At 53.1% G+C, this 21,178-nt stretch overlaps 1 protein-coding gene across 1 annotated transcript in view; it reads left to right on the top strand.

The window, feature by feature from the left end:
- Positions 1 to 9,089, top strand: part of MST1 (macrophage stimulating 1) — a 42,935-nt gene extending 33,846 nt beyond the window's left edge. Inside the window, exons 13-15 of the mRNA XM_063941579.1 lie at positions 7,642 to 7,748; positions 7,837 to 7,976; positions 8,331 to 9,089. Coding sequence (XP_063797649.1) covers positions 7,642 to 7,748; positions 7,837 to 7,976; positions 8,331 to 8,492 — 409 coding nt within the window. The 3' untranslated portion in view covers positions 8,493 to 9,089. The remainder of the gene's footprint in view (positions 1 to 7,641; positions 7,749 to 7,836; positions 7,977 to 8,330) is intronic.
- The last annotated feature ends 12,089 nt before the right edge of the window (positions 9,090 to 21,178 follow it).

The following is a 21,178-nucleotide window of genomic DNA, read 5'->3' as shown; positions in this document are numbered from 1 at the left end:
CACCTTATATACCCACCAAGCCAGCAACGTGTGATATGTGTGCAGACGGCCTCTCACACCCCTTATATACCCACCAAGCCAGCAACGAGTGATATGTGTGCAGACGGCCTATCGCACACCTTCTATACCCACCAAGCCAGCAACGAGTGATGTGTGCAGTTGGCCTATCACACACCTTATATACCCACCAAGCCAGCAACGTGTGATGTGTGGAGACGGTCTGTCAGACCCCTTATATACCCACCAAGCCAGCAACGAGTGATATGTGTGCAGACGTCCTATCACACCTTATATACCCACCAAGCCAGCAACGTGTGATATGTGTGCAGACGGCCTCTCACACCCCTTATATACCCACCAAGCCAGCAACGTGTGATATGTGTGCAGACGGCCTCTCACACCCCTTATATACCCACCAAGCCAGCAACGTGTGATATGTGTGCAGACGTCCTATCACACCCCTTATATACCCACCAAGCCAGCAACGAGAGATATGTGTGCAGACGTCCTATCACACCCCTTATATACCCACCAAGCCAGCAACGAGTGTTGTGTGTAGACGGCCTCTCACACCCCTTATATACCCACCAAGCCAGCAACATGTGACATGTGTGCAGACGACCTATCACACCCCTTATATACCCACCAAGCCAGCAACGAGTGATATGTGTGCAGACGGCCTATCGCACACTTTCTATACCCACCAAGCCAGCAACGAGTGATATGTGTGCAGACGGCCTATCACACCCCTTATATACCCACCAAGCCTGCAACGTGTGACGTGTGCAGACAGTCTGTCAGACCCCTTATATACCCACCAAGCCAGCAACAAGTGATATGTGTGCAGACGGTCTATCACACCTTATATACCCACCAAGCCAGCAACGAGTGATGTGTGCAGATGGCCTATCACACCACTTATATACCCACCAAGCCAGCAACGAGTGATATGTGTGCAGACTGCCTATCACACCCCTTATATACCCACCAAGCCAGCAACGTGTGATATGTGTGCAGACGGCCTATCACACCCCTTATATACCCACCAAGCCAGTAACGAGTGATATGTGTGCAGACGTCCTATTACACCCCTTATATACCCACCAAGCCAGCAACGAGAGATATGTGTGCAGACGTCCTATCACACCCCTTATATACCCACCAAGCCAGCAACGAGTGATATGTGTGCAGACGGCCTATCACACCTTATATACCCACCAAGCCAGCAACGAGTGTTGTGTGTAGACGGCCTATCACACCCCTTATATACCCACCAAGCCAGCAACGAGTGATATGTGTAGAGACGGCCTATCACAATCCTTATATACCCACCAAGCCAGCAACGAGTGATATGTGTGCAGACGGCCTATCACACCCCTTATATACCCACCAAGCCAGCAACGAGTGATGTGTGCAGACGGCCTATCACACCCCTTATATACCCACCGAGCCAGCAACGAGCGATGTGTGTGTGGAGACGGCCTATCACACACCTTATATACCCACCAAGCCAGCAACGTGTGATATGTGAGCAGACGTCCTATCACACCCCTTATATACCCACCAAGCCAGCAACGAGTGATATGTGTGCAGACGGCCTATCACACACCTTATATACCCACCAAGCCAGCAACGTGTCATGTGTGCAGACAGCCTATCACACCCCTTATATACCCACCAAGCCTGCAACGTGTGACGTGTGCAGACAGTCTGTCAGACCCCTAATATACCCACCAAGCCAGCAACAAGTGATATGTGTGCAGACGGTCTATCACACCTTATATACCCACCAAGCCAGCAACGAGTGATATGTGTGCAGACGTCCTATCACACCTTATATACCCACCAAGCCAACAACGAGTGATATGTGTGCAGACGGCCTATCACACCTTATATACCCACCAAGCCAACAACGAGTGATATGTGTGCAGACGTCCTATCACACCTTATATACCCACCAAGCCAACAACGAGTGATATGTGTGCAGACGGCCTATCACACACCTTATATACCCACCAAGCCAGCAACGTGTGATATGTGTGCAGACGGCCTATCACATCCCTTATATACCCACCAAGCCAGTAACGAGTGATATGTGTGCAGACGTCCTATCACACCTTATATACCCACCAAGCCAGCAACGTGTGATATGTGTGCAGACGGCCTCTCACACCCCTTATATACCCACCAAGCCAGCAACGAGTGATATGTGTGCAGACGGCCTATCGCACACCTTCTATACCCACCAAGCCAGCAACGAGTGATATGTGTGCAGATGGCCTATCACACCCCTTATATACCCACCAAGCCAGCAACGAGTGATATGTGTGCAGACGGCCTATCGCACACTTTCTATACCCACCAAGCCAGCAACGAGTAATATGTGTGGAGACGGTCTGTCAGACCCCTTATATACCCACCAAGCCAGCAACGAGTGATATGTGTGCAGATGTCCTATCACACCTTATATACCCACCAAGCCAGCAACGTGTGATATGTGTGCAGACGGCCTCTCACACCCCTTATATACCCACCAAGCCAGCAACGTGTGATATGTGTGCAGACGGCCTCTCACACCCCTTATATACCCACCAAGCCAGCAATGTGTGATGTGTGCAGACTGCCTATCACACCCCTTATATACCCACCAAGCCAGCAACGAGTGATATGTGTGCAGACGGCCTATCGCACACCTTATATACCCACCAAGCCAGCAACGAGTGATATGTGTGCAGACGTCCTATCACACCCCTTATATACCCATCAAGCCAGCAACGAGTGTTGTGTGTAGACGGCCTATCACACCCCTTATATACCCACCAAGCCAGCAACAAGTGATGTGTGTGCAGATGGCCTATCACACACCTTATATACCCATCAAGCCAGCAACGAGTGTTGTGTGTGTAGACGGCCTATCACACCCCTTATATACCCACCAAGCCAGCAACGTGTGATATGTGTGCAGACGGCCTCTCACACCCCTTATATACCCACCAAGCCAGCAACATGTGACATGTGTGCAGACGGCCTATCACACCCCTTATATACCCACCAAGCCAGCAACGTGTGATATGTGTGCAGACAGCCTATCACACCTCTTATATACCCACCAAGCCAGCAACGTGTGATATGTGTGCAGACGTCCTATCTCACACCTTATATACCCACCAAGCCAGCAACGTGTGATATGTGTGCAGACGGCCTATCACACCCCTTATATACCCACCAAGCCAGCAACGAGTGATATGTGTGCAGACGACCTATCACACCTTATATACCCACCAAGCCAGCAACGAGTGATATGTGTGCAGATGGCCTATCACACACCTTATATACCCACCAAGTCAGCAACGTGTGATCTGTGTGCAGACGGCCTATCACACCCCTTATATACCCACCAAGCCTGCAACGTGTGACGTGTGCAGACGGTCTGTCAGACCCCTTATATACCCACCAAGCCAGCAACAAGTGATATGTGTGCAGACGGTCTATCACACCTTATATACCCACCAAGCCAGCAATGAGTGATGTGTGCAGATGGCCTATCACACCACTTATATACCCACCAAGCCAGCAACGAGTGATATGTGTGCAGACGGCCTATCACACCCCTTATATACCCACCAAGCCAGCAACGAGTGATATGTGTGCAGACGGCCTATCACACCCCTTATATACCCACCGAGCCAGCAACGAGCGATGTGTGTGTGGAGACGGCCTATCACACACCTTATATACCCACCAAGCCAGCAACGTGTGATATGTGAGCAGACGTCCTATCACACCCCTTATATACCCACCAAGCCAGCAACGAGTGATATGTGTGCAGACGGCCTATCACACACCGTATATACCCACCAAGCCAGCAACGTGTCATGTGTGCAGACAGCCTATCACACCCCTTATATACCCACCAAGCCAACAACGTGTGATATGTGTGCAGACAGCCTATCACACCCCTTATATACCCACCAAGCCAGCAACGAGTGATAGGCCGTCTCCACACACATATCACACACCTTATATACCCACCAAGCCAGCATCGAGTGATGTGTAGAGACGGCCTATCACACACTTTATATACCCACCAAGCCAGCAACGAGTGATATGTGTGCAGACGTTCTATCACACCCCTTATATACCCACCAAGCCAGCAACGTGTGATATGTGTGCAGACGGCCTATCACATCCCTTATATACCCACCAAGCCAGCAACGAGTGATATGTGTGCAGACGGCCTATCACACCCCTTATATACCCACCGAGTCAGCAACGTGTGATATGTGTGCAGACGGCCTATCACACCCCTTATATACCCACCAAGCCAGCAACGTGTGATATGTGTGCAGACGTTCTATCACACCCCTTATATACCCACCAAGCCAGCAACGTGTGATATGTGTGCAGACGGCCTATCACATCCCTTATATACCCACCAAGCCAGCAACGAGTGATATGTGTGCAGACGGCCTATCACACCCCTTATATACCCACCGAGTCAGCAACGTGTGATATGTGTGCAGACGGCCTATCACACCCCTTATATACCCACCAAGCCAGCAACGTGTGATATGTGTGCAGACGGCCTATCACACACCTTATATACCCACCAAGCCAGTAACGAGTGATATGTGTGCAGACGTCCTATCACACCCCTTATATACCCACCAAGCCAGCAACGAGAGATATGTGTGCAGACGGCCTATCACACCCCTTATATACCCACCAAGCCAGCAACGTGTGATATGTGTGCAGACGGCCTATCACACACCTTATATACCCACCAAGCCAGCAACGAGTGATATGTGTGCAGACGGCCTATCACACACCTTATATATCCACCAAGCCAGTAACGAGTGATATGTGTGCAGACGGCCTATCACACACCTTATATACCCACCAAGCCAGCAACGAGTGATATGTGTGCAGACGGCCTATCACACACCTTATATACCCACCGAGCCAGCAACGTGTGATATGTGTGCAGACGGCCTATCACACCCCTTATATACCCACCAAGCCAGCAACGTGTGATATGTGTGCAGACGTCCTATCACACCCCTTATATACCCACCAAGCCAGCAACGAGTGATATGTGTGCAGACGGCCTATTACACCCCTTATATACCCACCAAGCCAGCATCGAGTGATATGAGTAGAGACGGCCTATCACACCTTATATACCCACCAAGCCAGCAACGTGTGATATGTGTGCAGACGGCCTATCACACCCCTTATATACCCACCAAGCCAGCAACGTGTGATGTGTGCAGACGACCTATCACACCCCTTATATACCCACCAAGCCAGCAACGTGTGATATGTGTGCAGACGTCCTATCACACCCCTTATATAACCACCAAGCCAGCAACGAGTGATATGTGTGCAGACGGCCTATCACACACCTTATATACCCACCAAGCCAGCAACGTGTGATATGTGTGCAGACGGCCTATCACACCCCTTATATACCCACCAAGCCAGCAACGAGTGATATGTGTGCAGACGGCCTATCACACACCTTATATACCCACCAAGCCAGCAACGTGTGATATGTGTGCAGACGGCCTATCACACCCCTTATATACCCACCAAGCCAGCAATGAGTGATATGTGTGCAGACGGCCTATCACACACCTTATATACCCACCAAGCCAGCAACGTGTGATATGTGTGCAGACGGCCTATCACACCCCTTATATACCCACCAAGCCAGCAACGTGTGATATGTGTGCAGACGGTCTATCACACCCCTTATATACCCACCAAGCCAGCAACGTGTGATATGTGTGCAGACGACCTATCACACCCCTTATATACCCACCAAGCCAGCAACGTGTGATATGCGTGCAGACAGCCTATCACACCTCTTATATACCCACCAAGCCAGCAACGAGTGATATGTGTGCAGACGTCCTATCACACCCCTTATATAACCACCAAGCCAGCAACGTGTGATATGTGTGCAGACGTCCTATCACACACCTTATATACCCACCAAGCCAGCAACGAGAGATGTGTGCAGACGTCCTATCACACCTTATATACCCACCAAGCCAGCAACGAGTGATATGTGTGCAGACGGCCTATCACACACCTTATATACCCACCAAGCCAGCAACGAGTGATATGTGTGCAGACGTCCTATCACACCTTATATACCCACCAAGCCAGCAACGAGTGATATGTGTGCAGACGGCCTATCACACACTTTATATACCCACCGAGCCAGCAACGTGTGATATGTGTGCAGACGGCCTATCCCACCTTATATACCCACCAAGCCAGCAACGAGTGATATGTGTGCAGACGTCCTATCACACACCTTATATACCCACCAAGCCAGCAACGTGTGATATGTGTGCAGACGGCCTATCACACACCTTATATACCCACCAAGCCAGCAACGTGTGATATGTGTGCAGACGTCCTATCACACCTTATATACCCACCAAGCCAGCAACGAGTGATATGTGTGCAGACGTCCTATCACACCTTATATACCCACCAAGCCAGCAACGAGTGATATGTGTGCAGACGGCCTATCACACACCTTATATACCCACCAAGCCAGCAACGAGTGATATGTGTGCAGACGGCCTATCACACACCTTATATACCCACCAAGCCAGCAACGAGTGATATGTGTGCAGACGTCCTATCACACCTTATATACCCACCGAGCCAGCAACGAGTGATATGTGTGCAGACGTCCTATCACACCTTATATACCCACCAAGCCAGCAACGAGTGATATGTGTGCAGACGGCCTATCACACACCTTATATACCCACCAAGCCAGCAACGAGTGATATGTGTGCAGACGGCCTATCACACACCTTATATACCCACCAAGCCAGCAACGAGTGATATGTGTGCAGACGTCCTATCACACCTTATATACCCACCAAGCCAGCAACGAGTGATATGTGTGCAGACGGCCTATCACACACCTTATATACCCACCGAGCCAGCAACGTGTGATATGTGTGCAGACGGCCTATCCCACCTTATATACCCACCAAGCCAGCAACGAGTGATATGTGTGCAGACGTCCTATCACACACCTTATATACCCACCAAGCCAGCAACGTGTGATATGTGTGCAGACGGCCTATCACACACCTTATATACCCACCAAGCCAGCAACGTGTGATATGTGTGCAGACGGCCTATCACACCTTATATACCCACCAAGCCAGCAACGAGTGATATGTGTGCAGACGTCCTATCACACCTTATATACCCACCAAGCCAGCAACGAGTGATATGTTTGCAGACGGCCTATCACACACCTTATATACCCACCAAGCCAGCAACGAGTGATATGTGTGCAGACGGCCTATTACACCCCTTATATACCCACCAAGCCAGCAACGAGTGATATGTGTGCAGACGGCCTATCACACACCTTATATACCCACCAAGCCAGCAACGAGTGATATGTCTGCAGACGGCCTATCACACACCTTATATACCCACCAAGCCAGCGCACGGCACGGGACGTACTTCATGGGCTACGCGCTGCTGATGTCAGGAGGTGGTGATAAGAAGCGCGCCTTCTCTGTATCTATACTCTGATAACCACATTGTACCTCAGGTCACTGCCGCTCCGCTAACTCTCTCCCTCTGTCTCCTAAGGCCGGTGACCCTGAACAGCAGAGTGGCGCTGATATGTCTGCCTCCTGAGAGATACATCGTGCCTGATGACACCCAGTGTGAGATCGCCGGCTGGGGGGACACACAAGGTAAGTACCAGCTATCGCCCCACCTGTGGGAACACGTTTCCAATAACGCCACCATCAGCGCCTCCCTAAAGCTCCCTGTCCCCTCCAGGTACCGGGCATGAAAACGTCCTGAAGATCGCTAAGTTCCGAGTGATGAATCACGAGGACTGTAACGTCGCCCATAAAAACCGGGTGCGCGACAGCGAGATCTGCACCAAGCCCACGGCTGTGGATGTAGGGGCGTGTGAGGTGAGTCTGGCGGTAATACGGTGCTGTGTCTGCCGCTAAGGCTTGGTCTAGAAGATTGACGCGGCCTATATAGACAGCCAACATGCCTTAGGTAGAGTTGGGGTCAAATGGTCGACACACAAATGGTCAACTGGTTTTGGGTTTCTTGGTCCTTATCTTGTATATGTCCACGGGTTACTCTCCCAATCGTAGTCCGCGTGGATAGTAAATCTTGGGGAAAACATGTAAAACCCCCAAAAAGCTTGTGTCGACCATTTTCCTGTCGACCTATTGACTAGCTGGACGGTGTATACATATCATCCGGTTCTCCTGCCGCTTTGTCACCTGTAGTTCTGCCTCCTCTTCCTCTTGCAGGGGGATTACGGCGGCCCGCTCGCCTGCCTGACTCATGACTGCTACGTATTGGAGGGCGTTATTATACCAGCGCGTGGCTGCGGCAAGAAGAATGTGCCAGCCATATTCACCCGGGTATCTGTCTACGTGGACTGGATCTACAAGGTCATGAGGATGATCTGATGGAACCGGTGCAATGTGCTTCACCAGCCATGTAATTACTGTGAATAAAGATGGATTCCGCCGGGGTGGGGGGTGAGTGCGGCTGGCCTGTGGCGGGAATCCATACGGGGGTCTTGTAAATAATCTCATAGTGATCATTAAGCAGCAGGTTTTTACTTTTTACCCCTCATACAAAGCATCCGTTCAGTTATCTGCTCTTTCCCCAGCAGTCCAGGTGCTCAGGATTCCCTCGCTTAGGTGAATCTGTGTCGGTAATTCCCGCAGTCTGGGCTGTGCGGTCGGCATATATACGAATCCCACTGAGTAATGACCTCCCTGGACGCTTCATGTAATGACCCATCAGGATATACGCCGAAAACCCCCAAAACAAATGGTTACAACCTGTGTGTTTTAGAAGAAGCTCCGGATCCTGAGAACGGAACGGATGAGACGTGGGCTGCCGCCGTGACTGTTACAGAGGGGCCACGTGGCGCTGACACGCTACTAAGACGTGTTGTAGAAATGTAAATAAGCGTTCCAGTCCCGTGTAAAACGCACTCGTCACTCTGACTTATTTACTGCTGTTTTCTAATAAAGATTTTTTTAAAGAAAAAAAAACTGCACTAGTGGCGTGACAGCTATTTACTATTGGCGTGAACACTATTTATTATTGGCGCGACAGTTATTTACTATTGACGCGACAGCTATTTACTATTGGCGCGACATATATTTACTATTGGCGTGACAACTATTTACTGTTGGCGTGAACGCTATTTATTATTGTCGCGACAGCTATTTACTATTGGCGTGAACACTATTTATTATTGGCGCGACAGTTATTTACTATTGGCGTGACAGCTATTTACTATTGGCGTGAACACTATTTATTATTGGCGCGACAGTTATTTACTATTGGCGTGACAGCTATTTACTATTGGCGTGAACGCTATTATTGACGCGACAGCTATTTACTATTGGCGCGACATATATTTACTGTTGGCGTGAACGCTATTTATTATTGTCGCGACAGCTATTTACTATTGGCGTGACAACTATTTACTGTTGGCGTGAACGCTATTTATTATTGTCGCGACAGCTATTTACTATTGGCGCGACATCTATTTATTATTGGCGTGACAGCTATTTACTTTTTCCGTAACCTCTATTTACTATTGGCGCGACAGCTATTTATTATTGGCGTGACATCTATTTACTATTGGCGTGACATCTATTTACTTTTTCCGTAACCTCTATTTACTATTGGCGCGACAGCTATTTATTATTGGCGTGACATCTATTTACTATTGGCGTGACATCTATTTATTATTGGCGTGACAGCTATTTATTATTGACGTAACCTCTATTTACTATTGGCGTGACATCTATTTATTATTGGCGTGACATCTATTATTGGCGTGACAGCTATTTATTATTGACGTAACCTCTATTTACTATTGGCGTGACATCTATTTATTATTGGCGTAACCTCTATTTACTATTGGCGTGACATCTATTTATTATTGGCGTGACAGCTATTTACTATTGGTGTGACATCTATTTACTTTTTCCGTAACCTCTATTTACTATTGGCGTGACATCTATTTATTATTGGCGTAACCTCTATTTACTATTGGCGTGACATCTATTTATTATTGGCGTAACCTCTATTTACTATTGGCGTGACATCTATTTATTATTGGCGTAACCTCTATTTACTATTGGCATGACATCTATTTATTATTGGCGTGACAGCTATTTATTATTGGCGTAACCTCTATTTACTGTTGGCGTGACATCTATTTACTTTTTCCGTAACCTCTATTTACTATTGGCGTGACAGCTATTTATTATTGGCGTGGCAGCTATTTACCATTGCCGTGACATCTATTTACCATTGGCGTGACAGCTATTTACCATTGGCGTGACAGCTTTTTACTATTGGCGTGACAGCTTTTTACCATTGGCGTGACAGCTATTTACTATTGGCGTGACAGCTATTTACCATTGGCGTGACAGCTATTTACCATTGCTGTGACATCTATTTACCATTGGCGTGACAGCTATTTACTATTGGCGTGACAGCTATTTACCATTGGCGTGACAGCTATTTACCATTGGCGTGACAGCTATTTACCATTGCTGTGACATCTATTTACCATTGGCGTGACAGCTATTTACCATTGGCGTGACATCTATTTACCATTGGCGTGACAGCTATTTACCATTGGCGTGACAGCTATTTACCATTGGCGCGATGGCTATATACTATTGACGCGACAGCTATTTGGGATGATAATACCTTGAAGGGAATAGGACAGTCCTGGCCAACCTGTGGCTCTCCAGCTGTTGTGGAACTACACGTCCCAGCATGCCCTGTCACAGTTTTAGCATTCCCTAATAACAAAACTGTGGCAGGGCATGCTGTGATTTGTAGTTTCACAACAGCTGGAGAGCCACAGGTTGGCCAAGCCTGTAATAGGCCGCCTCCTCTCCCAGCGGAGTCTGTAGATCATATGAGTGACTCGGCTGTTGCCCCTGGTAACGGCTGAGGACGCAGGCATTGCACGCCTGATCATTATATCCCACTTACAGCGGAGCCCCAGCAGGCGGCTAGTTCTGCAGGGTGGTCCCTACAGTGATCCCTACACTGATTCCAATGTAATCAGTACAATGGGATGAACGTCGCCATCATGTGTACACGGGTGATTGTGTTGTGTCGTTACACCTAATAATAATAATGTACAGGGACCACCTACCTCTCCATCTGTACCCCCAGCAAGCCATGTTTCCAGGATTTCCTAAAGCAGGAACTCATAGGGCAAATGCCAGCCTGTTAGTATTGTAGCATGGACTGGAGACACGACCTGATAACATGGTAAAGGGACTAAGTAGTATTTATTGGAAGAGAGGCACGAGGCACAGTGAGGTCACTGGGTGTATTTTCGGGTTTGGTGCTTCCAGTATATTTGTCTTACAGATAATAATGTGCGCTGTAACTCCCTGACCATGGGAACGTCCGTGTTTCTCTAGCAATGTGTAATTGGCCTCGACTGTCGTCATTCAGAGCAAATATTAAACAATTTATTAACTAATTGTATTTCCTCAATTATCTCTATGGCCGGACATAAAGAGAGAGAGACCGCGCCCCAGCGTTACGCATCACGGGAGAACACCATTCTGTGCCTAAGAACCTTATACTTCCGGGTCCAGCCAGGGGACACTGCAGCGAGGGGTTACAGGGAGGCTGAGGAGTAGGTACTAAAGAGTTAAAACGATTGGCGCTGAAATCCCTCGTACCTGCTGCCACTACGGTTACTAAGCTAGGAGATCGCCACAGGCAACAGCACAACCAACTTATTCTATTATTGTTCTATTTACTACATTCATAAGAAATAACCCCAGCAACGCTCTACACGTCTCTGATGAAACGACCATTCCCAGTGGTGAAACGCGTCAGACTGGTACCAAGAAGAAGTGAGCAGCGTGGGCATGCCGTGTGGAAGGGGTCTGTCCCGGATTGGAGCCATGTTCCGTATCTCTGGTCATGCCGTGTGGTAGGGGTCTGTCCCGGATTGAAGCCACGTTCCGTATCTCTGGTCATGCCGTGTGGAAGGGGTCTTTCCCGGATTGGAGCCATGTTCCGTATCTCTGGTCATGCCGTGTGGAAGGGGTCTGTCCCGGATTGGAGCCATGTTCCGTATCTCTGGTCAGACCCAGGGACTCTGGGGTGAAAGGGGTATAACTCTCAATGACTGACCTGTGCTCTATGGATCCATACCGCCCACCTTCCTCCTCTGATGCCCAGGGACACGTGGAGAAGGTGCACGCCTTGAGGATAGTGGGTGTGGCTTTGCGGGAAATGCAGCAGCCGTGACCTATGCCCCCATATACGTCACTGCAGGGGCACAGCCAGTGCTCCGGGAGCCGCCTGCCATTGCCCCAGTCTCTCCCCGTGGAATAGAGATATCATTTATCCATATCTATGTAATAGACAGGAGGCTTCACCCTACACTAGATTCTGCCTAGCTTATATGGAGGTCTAGATCCTGGTGCGCACACCACAACACTACCATGCACCAAGGAGGTATTGTCAGTATAAATGCCTCTTACCGGAGCCATTGTGGCTCTGTCTATTGTATGGTAATGTTATTATAGTAACGCTCCTGTACTGCACCAGTGCCCCCCCCATATGACGTGTACAGGTTACTGTCTATTGCTCTCACTGACAGGTGGTTACCGATGGGTCGGGTCTTGGACTAAACACCCTAATTCTGAACATAGAGAGGCGGTACCATGCTGAGACTTGTAGTTCCACAGAGAAAAGTGTTACATTAGTAAGTAGCATCATTACATTCCGGCTAGTAGATTATAAGACACACCACAGCGACACGTTCCCCACCCACCCATCCGCCGATTTCAGGCAAGCATAACCTATCGTTAGTATACACCCGCCCATAGTATACACTATCGCTCAGCATCAGTGATTCGCTCTAACTACGCCGATGGCAGGCGCGCCCCTTTCCTATACCGCTTATAGGCGGGAGACTGGGGGAATTGCGCACTGTGATACACAGAAACCATTGTGGTGAGACCTGAGGGTGGTTCTCCCTGATTATGGTAAATATGCACCAACACTTCTGCCAGCGTGACTGGGTGCAGGAGCAGACTACGGACTCTGAAGAGACATACTACTCCATCTATAGTGGCCGAGAGATCCTAGACAGAGCGCACTGCTAACACTCCACCCCGACCGTCTTCACCTTCCATGGGCTTATCATCAGCGTGTGTGCCGCGCTCTGCGTGTCCGCTGATGGCATAGTCACAGACCAGGAACTGGGACAGGAAGGGGCCTATTTATTTACATTATTTTTGCCCACAAGCTCCGACCCTGAACCTGCGCGATGTAATCAGTTATCGCAGTGCGAGTGTGGTGGAGTTTATCACATGACGCGGATGGTGATAGATAGAACTGGACGTCTGTTCCGGTAGCGGAATCTTCCACCTGTCTAGTGACACATTGCAGGTATTATGGCGTCTCTGACGGCTTCCATTACACGTCCCGCGCATTGCTGATTATCTGATGTACAGGACACTTCCACCGCACTCCGTACCAGTACCCGCAATGCAAACCGCCATCAGCCCCTGGCAGCCACTTAGCCCCCAGGTACAGACTGGTCCCCGCACTGAGCCAGACAATTCCTGATACTCCTTCCGCAGGTTCCTCCATATCTGGATTCAGTGGAGATCTAGAACTTGGTCCCTACTGGAGGCTGATTATTTCCCTGCTCCACTTTATTCTCTCTGGGAGCGAGAGCCGCAGTCACCGCCAAATCACAGATCATAGCACAGATGGTGTAGTGGTTAGCATTGCTGCCTCACAGCACTGAGGTTATGGGTTCCATTCCTACCATGCTGTGTGGAGTTTGTATATTCTCCCAGTACGTGCGTGGGTTTCCTCCAACTATCCATAAATATACAGGTAGGTTACTTGGCTCCCAGCAAATTAACCCCTAGTGTGAATGTGTCTGTACATGTGATAGGGAATATAGAGTGTAAGCTCACTGGGGCAGGAGCTGATGTGATTGGCCAAATATTCTCTGTACAGCGCTACGGAATATGTGTGCGCTATATAAATAACTGGTAATAAATAAACTTACAATCAGTCAGGCACTACGCAGAGTAACCGGGAGCAACGCAGAGCACAGCCAGAGAAGAGTCAGCGTCGGGCTCCAGCTATGGAGGTGACACTGGCCGATACTGTATCGCTTCAGCTATGCAGCTGATAGGGTATGCTGGGATGTGTAGTTCCCTAATAAAACTGTAGCAGGAGATTCTGGGATGTGTAGTTCCACAGCAGCTGGAGGGCTGGATTAGTGAGTGCTGGTGATGATCGCGCGCTCTTCGTGTAGTGGGTTGTGCCCGCCTTGGATCACACAAAACAACGCCACCGCCTCCAAGTAAACCATAGGAGCCCGGGAATATGGCACCACAGGAGGTAGAGCCGAGGTCCTGAGATGCTTCCGGGGCAAATAACTTCCACGTCTTATCCGCAGCATGACTGATTAACCCTTCATCTTCTGTTCCCCAGCACACGTTCTGCCATAAGCTGCAGCCAGTGCCTCAGTGCTACAACCATGACGTCACACTGTACTGCAATCACACAGCGCCCCCGCCTGGAGGACACTGGTAGCACAGACAGCACATTGGGTACGGACATGTGCGGTGTGGTCACTCGCGGTGCCTATCACGTGTGCGCCATTTCTGTGAGGACGATTCTGCTTATTGCTAATGTTTATTGTAGCACTACATCATCCGCGCTGTCCGTAACACCGGGAGCGCCGACTTATTGCTGTGTCAGACGGAGAATCCTCAGCGTCTCTCCTAAAGGACAGGCAGCACACAGGCACCAGGGACCCCTCGCTGCTATTCAGGGAAAGGGGGGTCCTCAGCGTCTCTCCTACAAGACAGGCAGCACACAGGCACCAGGGACCCCTCGCTGCTATTCAGGGAAAGGGGGGTCCTCAGCGTCTCCTACAGGACAGGCAGCACACAGGCACCAGGGACCCCTCACTGCTATTCAGGGAAAGGGGGGTCCTCAGCGTCTCTCCTACAGGACAGGCAGCACACAGGCACCAGGGACCCCTCGCTGCTATTCAGGGAAAGGGGGGTCCTCAGCGTCTCTCCTACAGGACAGGCAGCACACAGGCACCAGGGACCCCTCGCTGCTATTCAGGGAAAGGGGGGTCCTCAGCGTCTCTCCTACAAGACAGGCAGCACACAGGCACCAGGGACCCCTCACTGCTATTCAGGGAAAGGGGGGTCCTCAGCGTCTCTCCTACAGGACAGGCAGCACACAGGCACCAGGGACCCCTCGCTGCTATTCAGGGAAAGGGGGGTCCTCAGCGTCTCTCCTACAAGACAGGCAGCACACAGGCACCAGGGACCCCTCACTGCTATTCAGGGAAAGGGGGGTCCTCAGCGTCTCATCGACAGGCAGCACACAGGTACCAGGGACCCCTCGCTGCTATTCAGGGAAAGGGGGGTCCTCAGCATCTCTCCTACAGGACAGGCAGCACACAGGCACCAGGGACCCCTCACTGCTATTCAGGGAAAGGGGGGTCCTCAGTGTCTCTCCTACAGGACAGGCAGCACACAGGCACCAGGGACCCCTCGCTGCTATTCAGGGAAAGGGGGGTCCTCAGCGTCTCTCCTACAGGACAGGCAAGCACACAGGCACCAGGGACCCCTCGCTGCTATTCAGGGAAAGGGGGGTCCCCAACGTCTCATCGACAGGCAGCACACAGGCACCAGGGACCCCTCGCTGCTATTCAGGGAAAGGGGGGTCCTCAGCGTCTCTACTACAGGACAGGCAGCACACAGGCACCAGGGACCCCCCCTCACTGCTATTCAGGGAAAGGGGGGTCCTCAGCATCTCTCCTACAGGACAGGCAGCACACAGGCACCAGGGACCCCTCACTGCTATTCAGGGAAAGGGGGGTCGCCAGCGTCTCTCCTACAGGACAGGCAGCACACAGGCACCAGGGACCCCTCGCTGCTATTCAGGGAAAGGGGGGTCCTCAGTGTCTCTCCTACAGGACAGGCAGCACACAGGCACCAGGGACCCCTCGCTGCTATTCAGGGAAAGGGGGGTCCTCAGTGTCTCTCCTACAGGACAGGCAGCACACAGGCACCAGGGACCCCTCGCTGCTATTCAGGGAAAGGGGGGTCCTCAGTGTCTCTCCTACAGGACAGGCAGCACACAGGCACCAGGGACCCCTCGCTGCTATTCAGGGAAAGGGGGGTCCTCAGTGTCTCTCCTACAGGACAGGCAGCACACAGGCACCAGGGACCCCTCGCTGCTATTCAGGGAAAGGGGGGTCCTCAGTGTCTCTCCTACAGGACAGGCAGCACACAGGCACCAGGGACCCCTCGCTGCTATTCAGGGAAAGGGGGGTCCTCAGCGTCTCTCCTACAGGACAGGCAAGCACACAGGCACCAGGGACCCCTCGCTGCTATTCAGGGAAAGGGGGGTCCCCAACGTCTCATCGACAGGCAGCACACAGGCACCAGGGACCCCTCACTGCTATTCAGGGAAAGGGGGGTCCTCAGCGTCTCTCCTACAGGACAGGCAGCACACAGGCACCAGGGACCCCTCGCTGCTATTAAGGGAAAGGGGGGTCCTCAGCTTCTCTCCTACAGGACAGGCAGCACACAGGCACCAGGGACCCCTCGCTGCTATTCAGGGAAAGGGGGGTCCTCAGCGTCTCTCCTACAGGACAGGCAGCACACAGGCACCAGGGACCCCTCACTGCTATTCAGGGAAAGGGGGGTCCTCAGCGTCTCTCCTACAGGACAGGCAGCACACAGGCACCAGGGACCCCTCACTGCTATTCAGGGAAAGGGGGGTCCCCAGCATCTCTCCTACAGGACAGGCAGCACACAGGCACCAGGGACCCCTCACTGCTATTCAGGGAAAGGGGGGTCCTCAGCGTCTCTCCTACAGGACAGGCAGCACACAGGTACCAGGGACCCCTCACTGCTATTCAGGGAAAGGGGGGTCCTCAGCGTCTCTCCTACAGGACAGGCAGCACACAGGCACCCCTCGCTGCTATTCAGGGAAAGGGGGGTCCTCAGCGTCTCTCCTCCAGGACAGGCAGCACACAGGCACCAGGGACCCCTCGCTGCTATTCAGGGAAAGGGGGGTCCCCAGCGTCTCTCCTACAGGACAGGCAGCACACAGGCACCAGGGACCCCTCGCTGCTATTCAGGGAAAGGGGGGTCCTCAGCATCTCTCCTACAGGACAGGCAGCACACAGGCACCAGGGACCCCTCGCTGCTATTCAGGGAAAGGGGGGTCCTCAGCGTCTCTCCTACAGGACAGGCAGGACACAGGCACCCCTCGCTGCTATTCAGGGAAAGGGGGGTCCTCAGCGTCTCTCCTACAGGACAGGCAGCACACAGGCACCAGGGACCCCTCGCTGCTATTCAGGGAAAGGGGGGTCCTCAGCGTCTCTCCTACAGGACAGGCAGCACACAGGCACCAGGGACCCCTCGCTGCTATTCAGGGAAAGGGGGGTCCTCAGCGTCTCTCCTACAGGACAGGCAGCACCAGGGACCCCTCACTGCTATTCAGGGAAAGGGGGGTCCCCAACGTCTCATCGACAGGCAGCACACAGGCACCAGGGACCCCTCGCTGCTATTCAGGGAAAGGGGGGTCCTCAGCGTCTCTCCTACAAGACAGGCAGCACACAGGCACCAGGGACCCCTCACTGCTATTCAGGAAAAGGGGGGTCCTCAGCGTCTCTCCTACAGGACAGGCAGCACACAGGCACCCCTCACTGCTATTCAGGGAAAGGGGGGTCCTCAGCGTCTCTCCTACAGGACAGGCAGCACACAGGCACCAAGGACCCCTCACTGCTATTCAGGGAAAGGGGGGTCCTCAGCATCTCTCCTACAGGACAGGCAGCACACAGGCACCAGGGACCCCTCACTGCTATTCAGGGAAAGGGGGGTCCCCAACGTCTCGACAGGCAGCACACAGGCACCAGGGACCCCTCGCTGCTATTCAGGGAAAGGGGGGTCCTCAGCATCTCTCCTACAGGACAGGCAGCACACAGGCACCAGGACCCCTCGCTGCTATTCAGGGAAAGGGGGGTCCTCAGCGTCTCTCCTACAAGACAACCAGCACACAGGCACCAGGGACCCCTCACTGCTATTCAGGGAAAGGGGGGTCCTCAGCATCTCTCCTACAGGACAGGCAGCACACAGGCACCAGGGACCCCTCGCTGCTATTCAGGGAAAGGGGGGTCCTCAGCATCTCTCGTACAGGACAGGCAGCACACAGGCACCAGGGACCGCTCACTGCTATTCAGGGAAAGGGGGGTCCCCAACGTCTCCTCGACAGGCAGCACACAGGCACCAGGGACCCCTCGCTGCTATTCAGGGAAAGTGGGGTCCTCAGCGTCTCTCCTACAGGACAGGCAGCACACAGGCACCAGGGACCCCTCACTGCTATTCAGGGAAAGGGGGGTCCTCAGCGTCTCTCCTACAGGACAGGCAGCACACAGGCACCCCTCGCTGCTATTCAGGGAAAGGGGGGTCCTCAGCGTCTCTCCTACAGGACAGGCAGCACACAGGCACCAGGGACCCCTCGCTGCTATTCAGGGAAAGGGGGGTCCTCAGTGTCTCTCCTACAGGACAGGCAGCACACAGGCACCAGGGACCCCTCGCTGCTATTCAGGGAAAGGGGGGTCCTCAGTGTCTCTCCTACAGGACAGGCAGCACACAGGCACCAGGGACCCCTCGCTGCTATTCAGGGAAAGGGGGGTCCTCAGCGTCTCTCCTACAGGACAGGCAGCACACAGGCACCCCTCGCTGCTATTCAGGGAAAGGGGGGTCCTCAGCGTCTCTCCTACAGGACAGGCAGCACACAGGCACCAGGGACCCCTCGCTGCTATTCAGGGAAAGGGGGGTCCTCAGCGTCTCTCCTACAGGACAGGCAGCACACAGGCACCAGGGACCCCTCGCTGCTATTCAGGGAAAGGGGGGTCCTCAGTGTCTCTCCTACAGGACAGGCAGCACACAGGCACCAGGGACCCCTCACTGCTATTCAGGGAAAGGGGGGTCCTCAGCGTCTCTCCTACAGGACAGGCAGCACACAGGTACCAGGGACCCCTCACTGCTATTCAGGGAAAGGGGGGTCCTCAGCGTCTCTCCTACAGGACAGGCAGCACACAGGCACCCCTCGCTGCTATTCAGGGAAAGGGGGGTCCTCAGCGTCTCTCCTCCAGGACAGGCAGCACAGAGGCACCAGGGACCCCTCGCTGCTATTCAGGGAAAGGGGGGTCCCCAGCGTCTCTCCTACAGGACAGGCAGCACACAGGCACCAGGGACCCCTCGCTGCTATTCAGGGAAAGGGGGGTCCTCAGCATCTCTCCTACAGGACAGGCAGCACACAGGCACCAGGGACCCCTCGCTGCTATTCAGGGAAAGGGGGGTCCTCAGCGTCTCTCCTACAGGACAGGCAGGACACAGGCACCCCTCGCTGCTATTCAGGGAAAGGGGGGTCCTCAGCGTCTCTCCTACAGGACAGGCAGCACACAGGCACCAGGGACCCCTCGCTGCTATTCAGGGAAAGGGGGGTCCTCAGCGTCTCTCCTACAGGACAGGCAGCACCAGGGACCCCTCACTGCTATTCAGGGAAAGGGGGGTCCCCAACGTCTCATCGACAGGCAGCACACAGGCACCAGGGACCCCTCGCTGCTATTCAGGGAAAGGGGGGTCCTCAGCGTCTCTCCTACAAGACAGGCAGCACACAGGCACCAGGGACCCCTCACTGCTATTCAGGGAAAGGGGGGTCCTCAGCGTCTCTCCTACAGGACAGGCAGCACACAGGCACCCCTCACTGCTATTCAGGGAAAGGGGGGTCCTCAGCGTCTCTCCTACAGGACAGGCAGCACACAGGCACCAGGGACCCCTCACTGCTATTCAGGGAAAGGGGGGTCCTCAGCATCTCTCCTACAGGACAGGCAGCACACAGGCACCAGGGACCCCTCGCTGCTATTCAGGGAAAGGGGGGTCCTCAGCATCTCTCCTACAGGACAGGCAGCACACAGGCACCAGGGACCCCTCACTGCTATTCAGGGAAAGGGGGGTCCCCAACGTCTCATCGACAGGCAGCACACAGGCACCAGGACCCCTCGCTGCTATTCAGGGAAAGGGGGGTCCTCAGCGTCTCTCCTACAGGACAGGCAGCACACAGGCACCAGGGACCCCTCACTGCTATTCAGGGAAAGGGGAGTCCTCAGCGTCTCTCCTACAGGACAGGCAGCACACAGGCACCAGGGACCCCTCACTGCTATTCAGGGAAAGGGGGGTCCTCAGCGTCTCTCCTACAGGACAGGCAGCACACAGGCACCCCTCGCTGCTATTCAGGGAAAGGGGAGTCCTCAGCGTCTCTCCTACAGGACAGGCAGCACACAGGCACCAGGGACCCCTCACTGCTATTTAGGGAAAGGGGAGTCCTCAGCGTCTCTCCTACAGGACAGGCAGGACATAGGCACCAGGGACCCCTCACTGCTATTCAGGGAAAGGGGGGTCCTCAGCATCTCTCCTACAGGACAGGCAGCACACAGGCACCAAGGACCCCTCGCTGCTATTCAGGGAAAGGGGGGTCCTCAGCATCTCTCCTACAGGACAGGCAGCACACAGGCACCAGGGACCCCTCGCTGCTATTCAGGGAAAGGGGGGTCCTCAGCGTCTCTCCTACCGGACAGGCAGCACACAGGCACCAGGGACCCCTCGCTGCTATTCAGGGAAAGGGGGGTCCTCAGCGTCTCTCCTACAGGACAGGCAGCACACAGGCACCAGGGACCCCTCACTGCTATTCAGGGAAAGGGGGGTCCCCAACGTCTCGACAGGCAGCACACAGGCACCAGGGACCCCTCGCTGCTATTCAGGGAAAGGGGGGTCCTCAGCGTCTCTCCTACAGGACAGGCAGCACACAGGCACCAGGGACCCCTCGCTGCTATTCAGGGAAAGGGGGGTCCTCAGCATCTCTCCTACAGGACAGGCAGCACACAGGCACCAGGACCCCTCGCTGCTATTCAGGGAAAGGGGGGTCCTCAGCGTCTCTCCTACAAGACAGGCAGCACACAGGCACCAGGGACCCCTCACTGCTATTCAGGGAAAGGGGGGTCCTCAGCATC

The sequence above is a fragment of the Pseudophryne corroboree genome, chromosome 9 (assembly GCF_028390025.1).
Source record: "Pseudophryne corroboree isolate aPseCor3 chromosome 9, aPseCor3.hap2, whole genome shotgun sequence".
Lineage (NCBI taxonomy): Eukaryota > Metazoa > Chordata > Amphibia > Anura > Myobatrachidae > Pseudophryne > Pseudophryne corroboree.
This window is presented reverse-complemented; position numbering and strand designations above follow the sequence as displayed.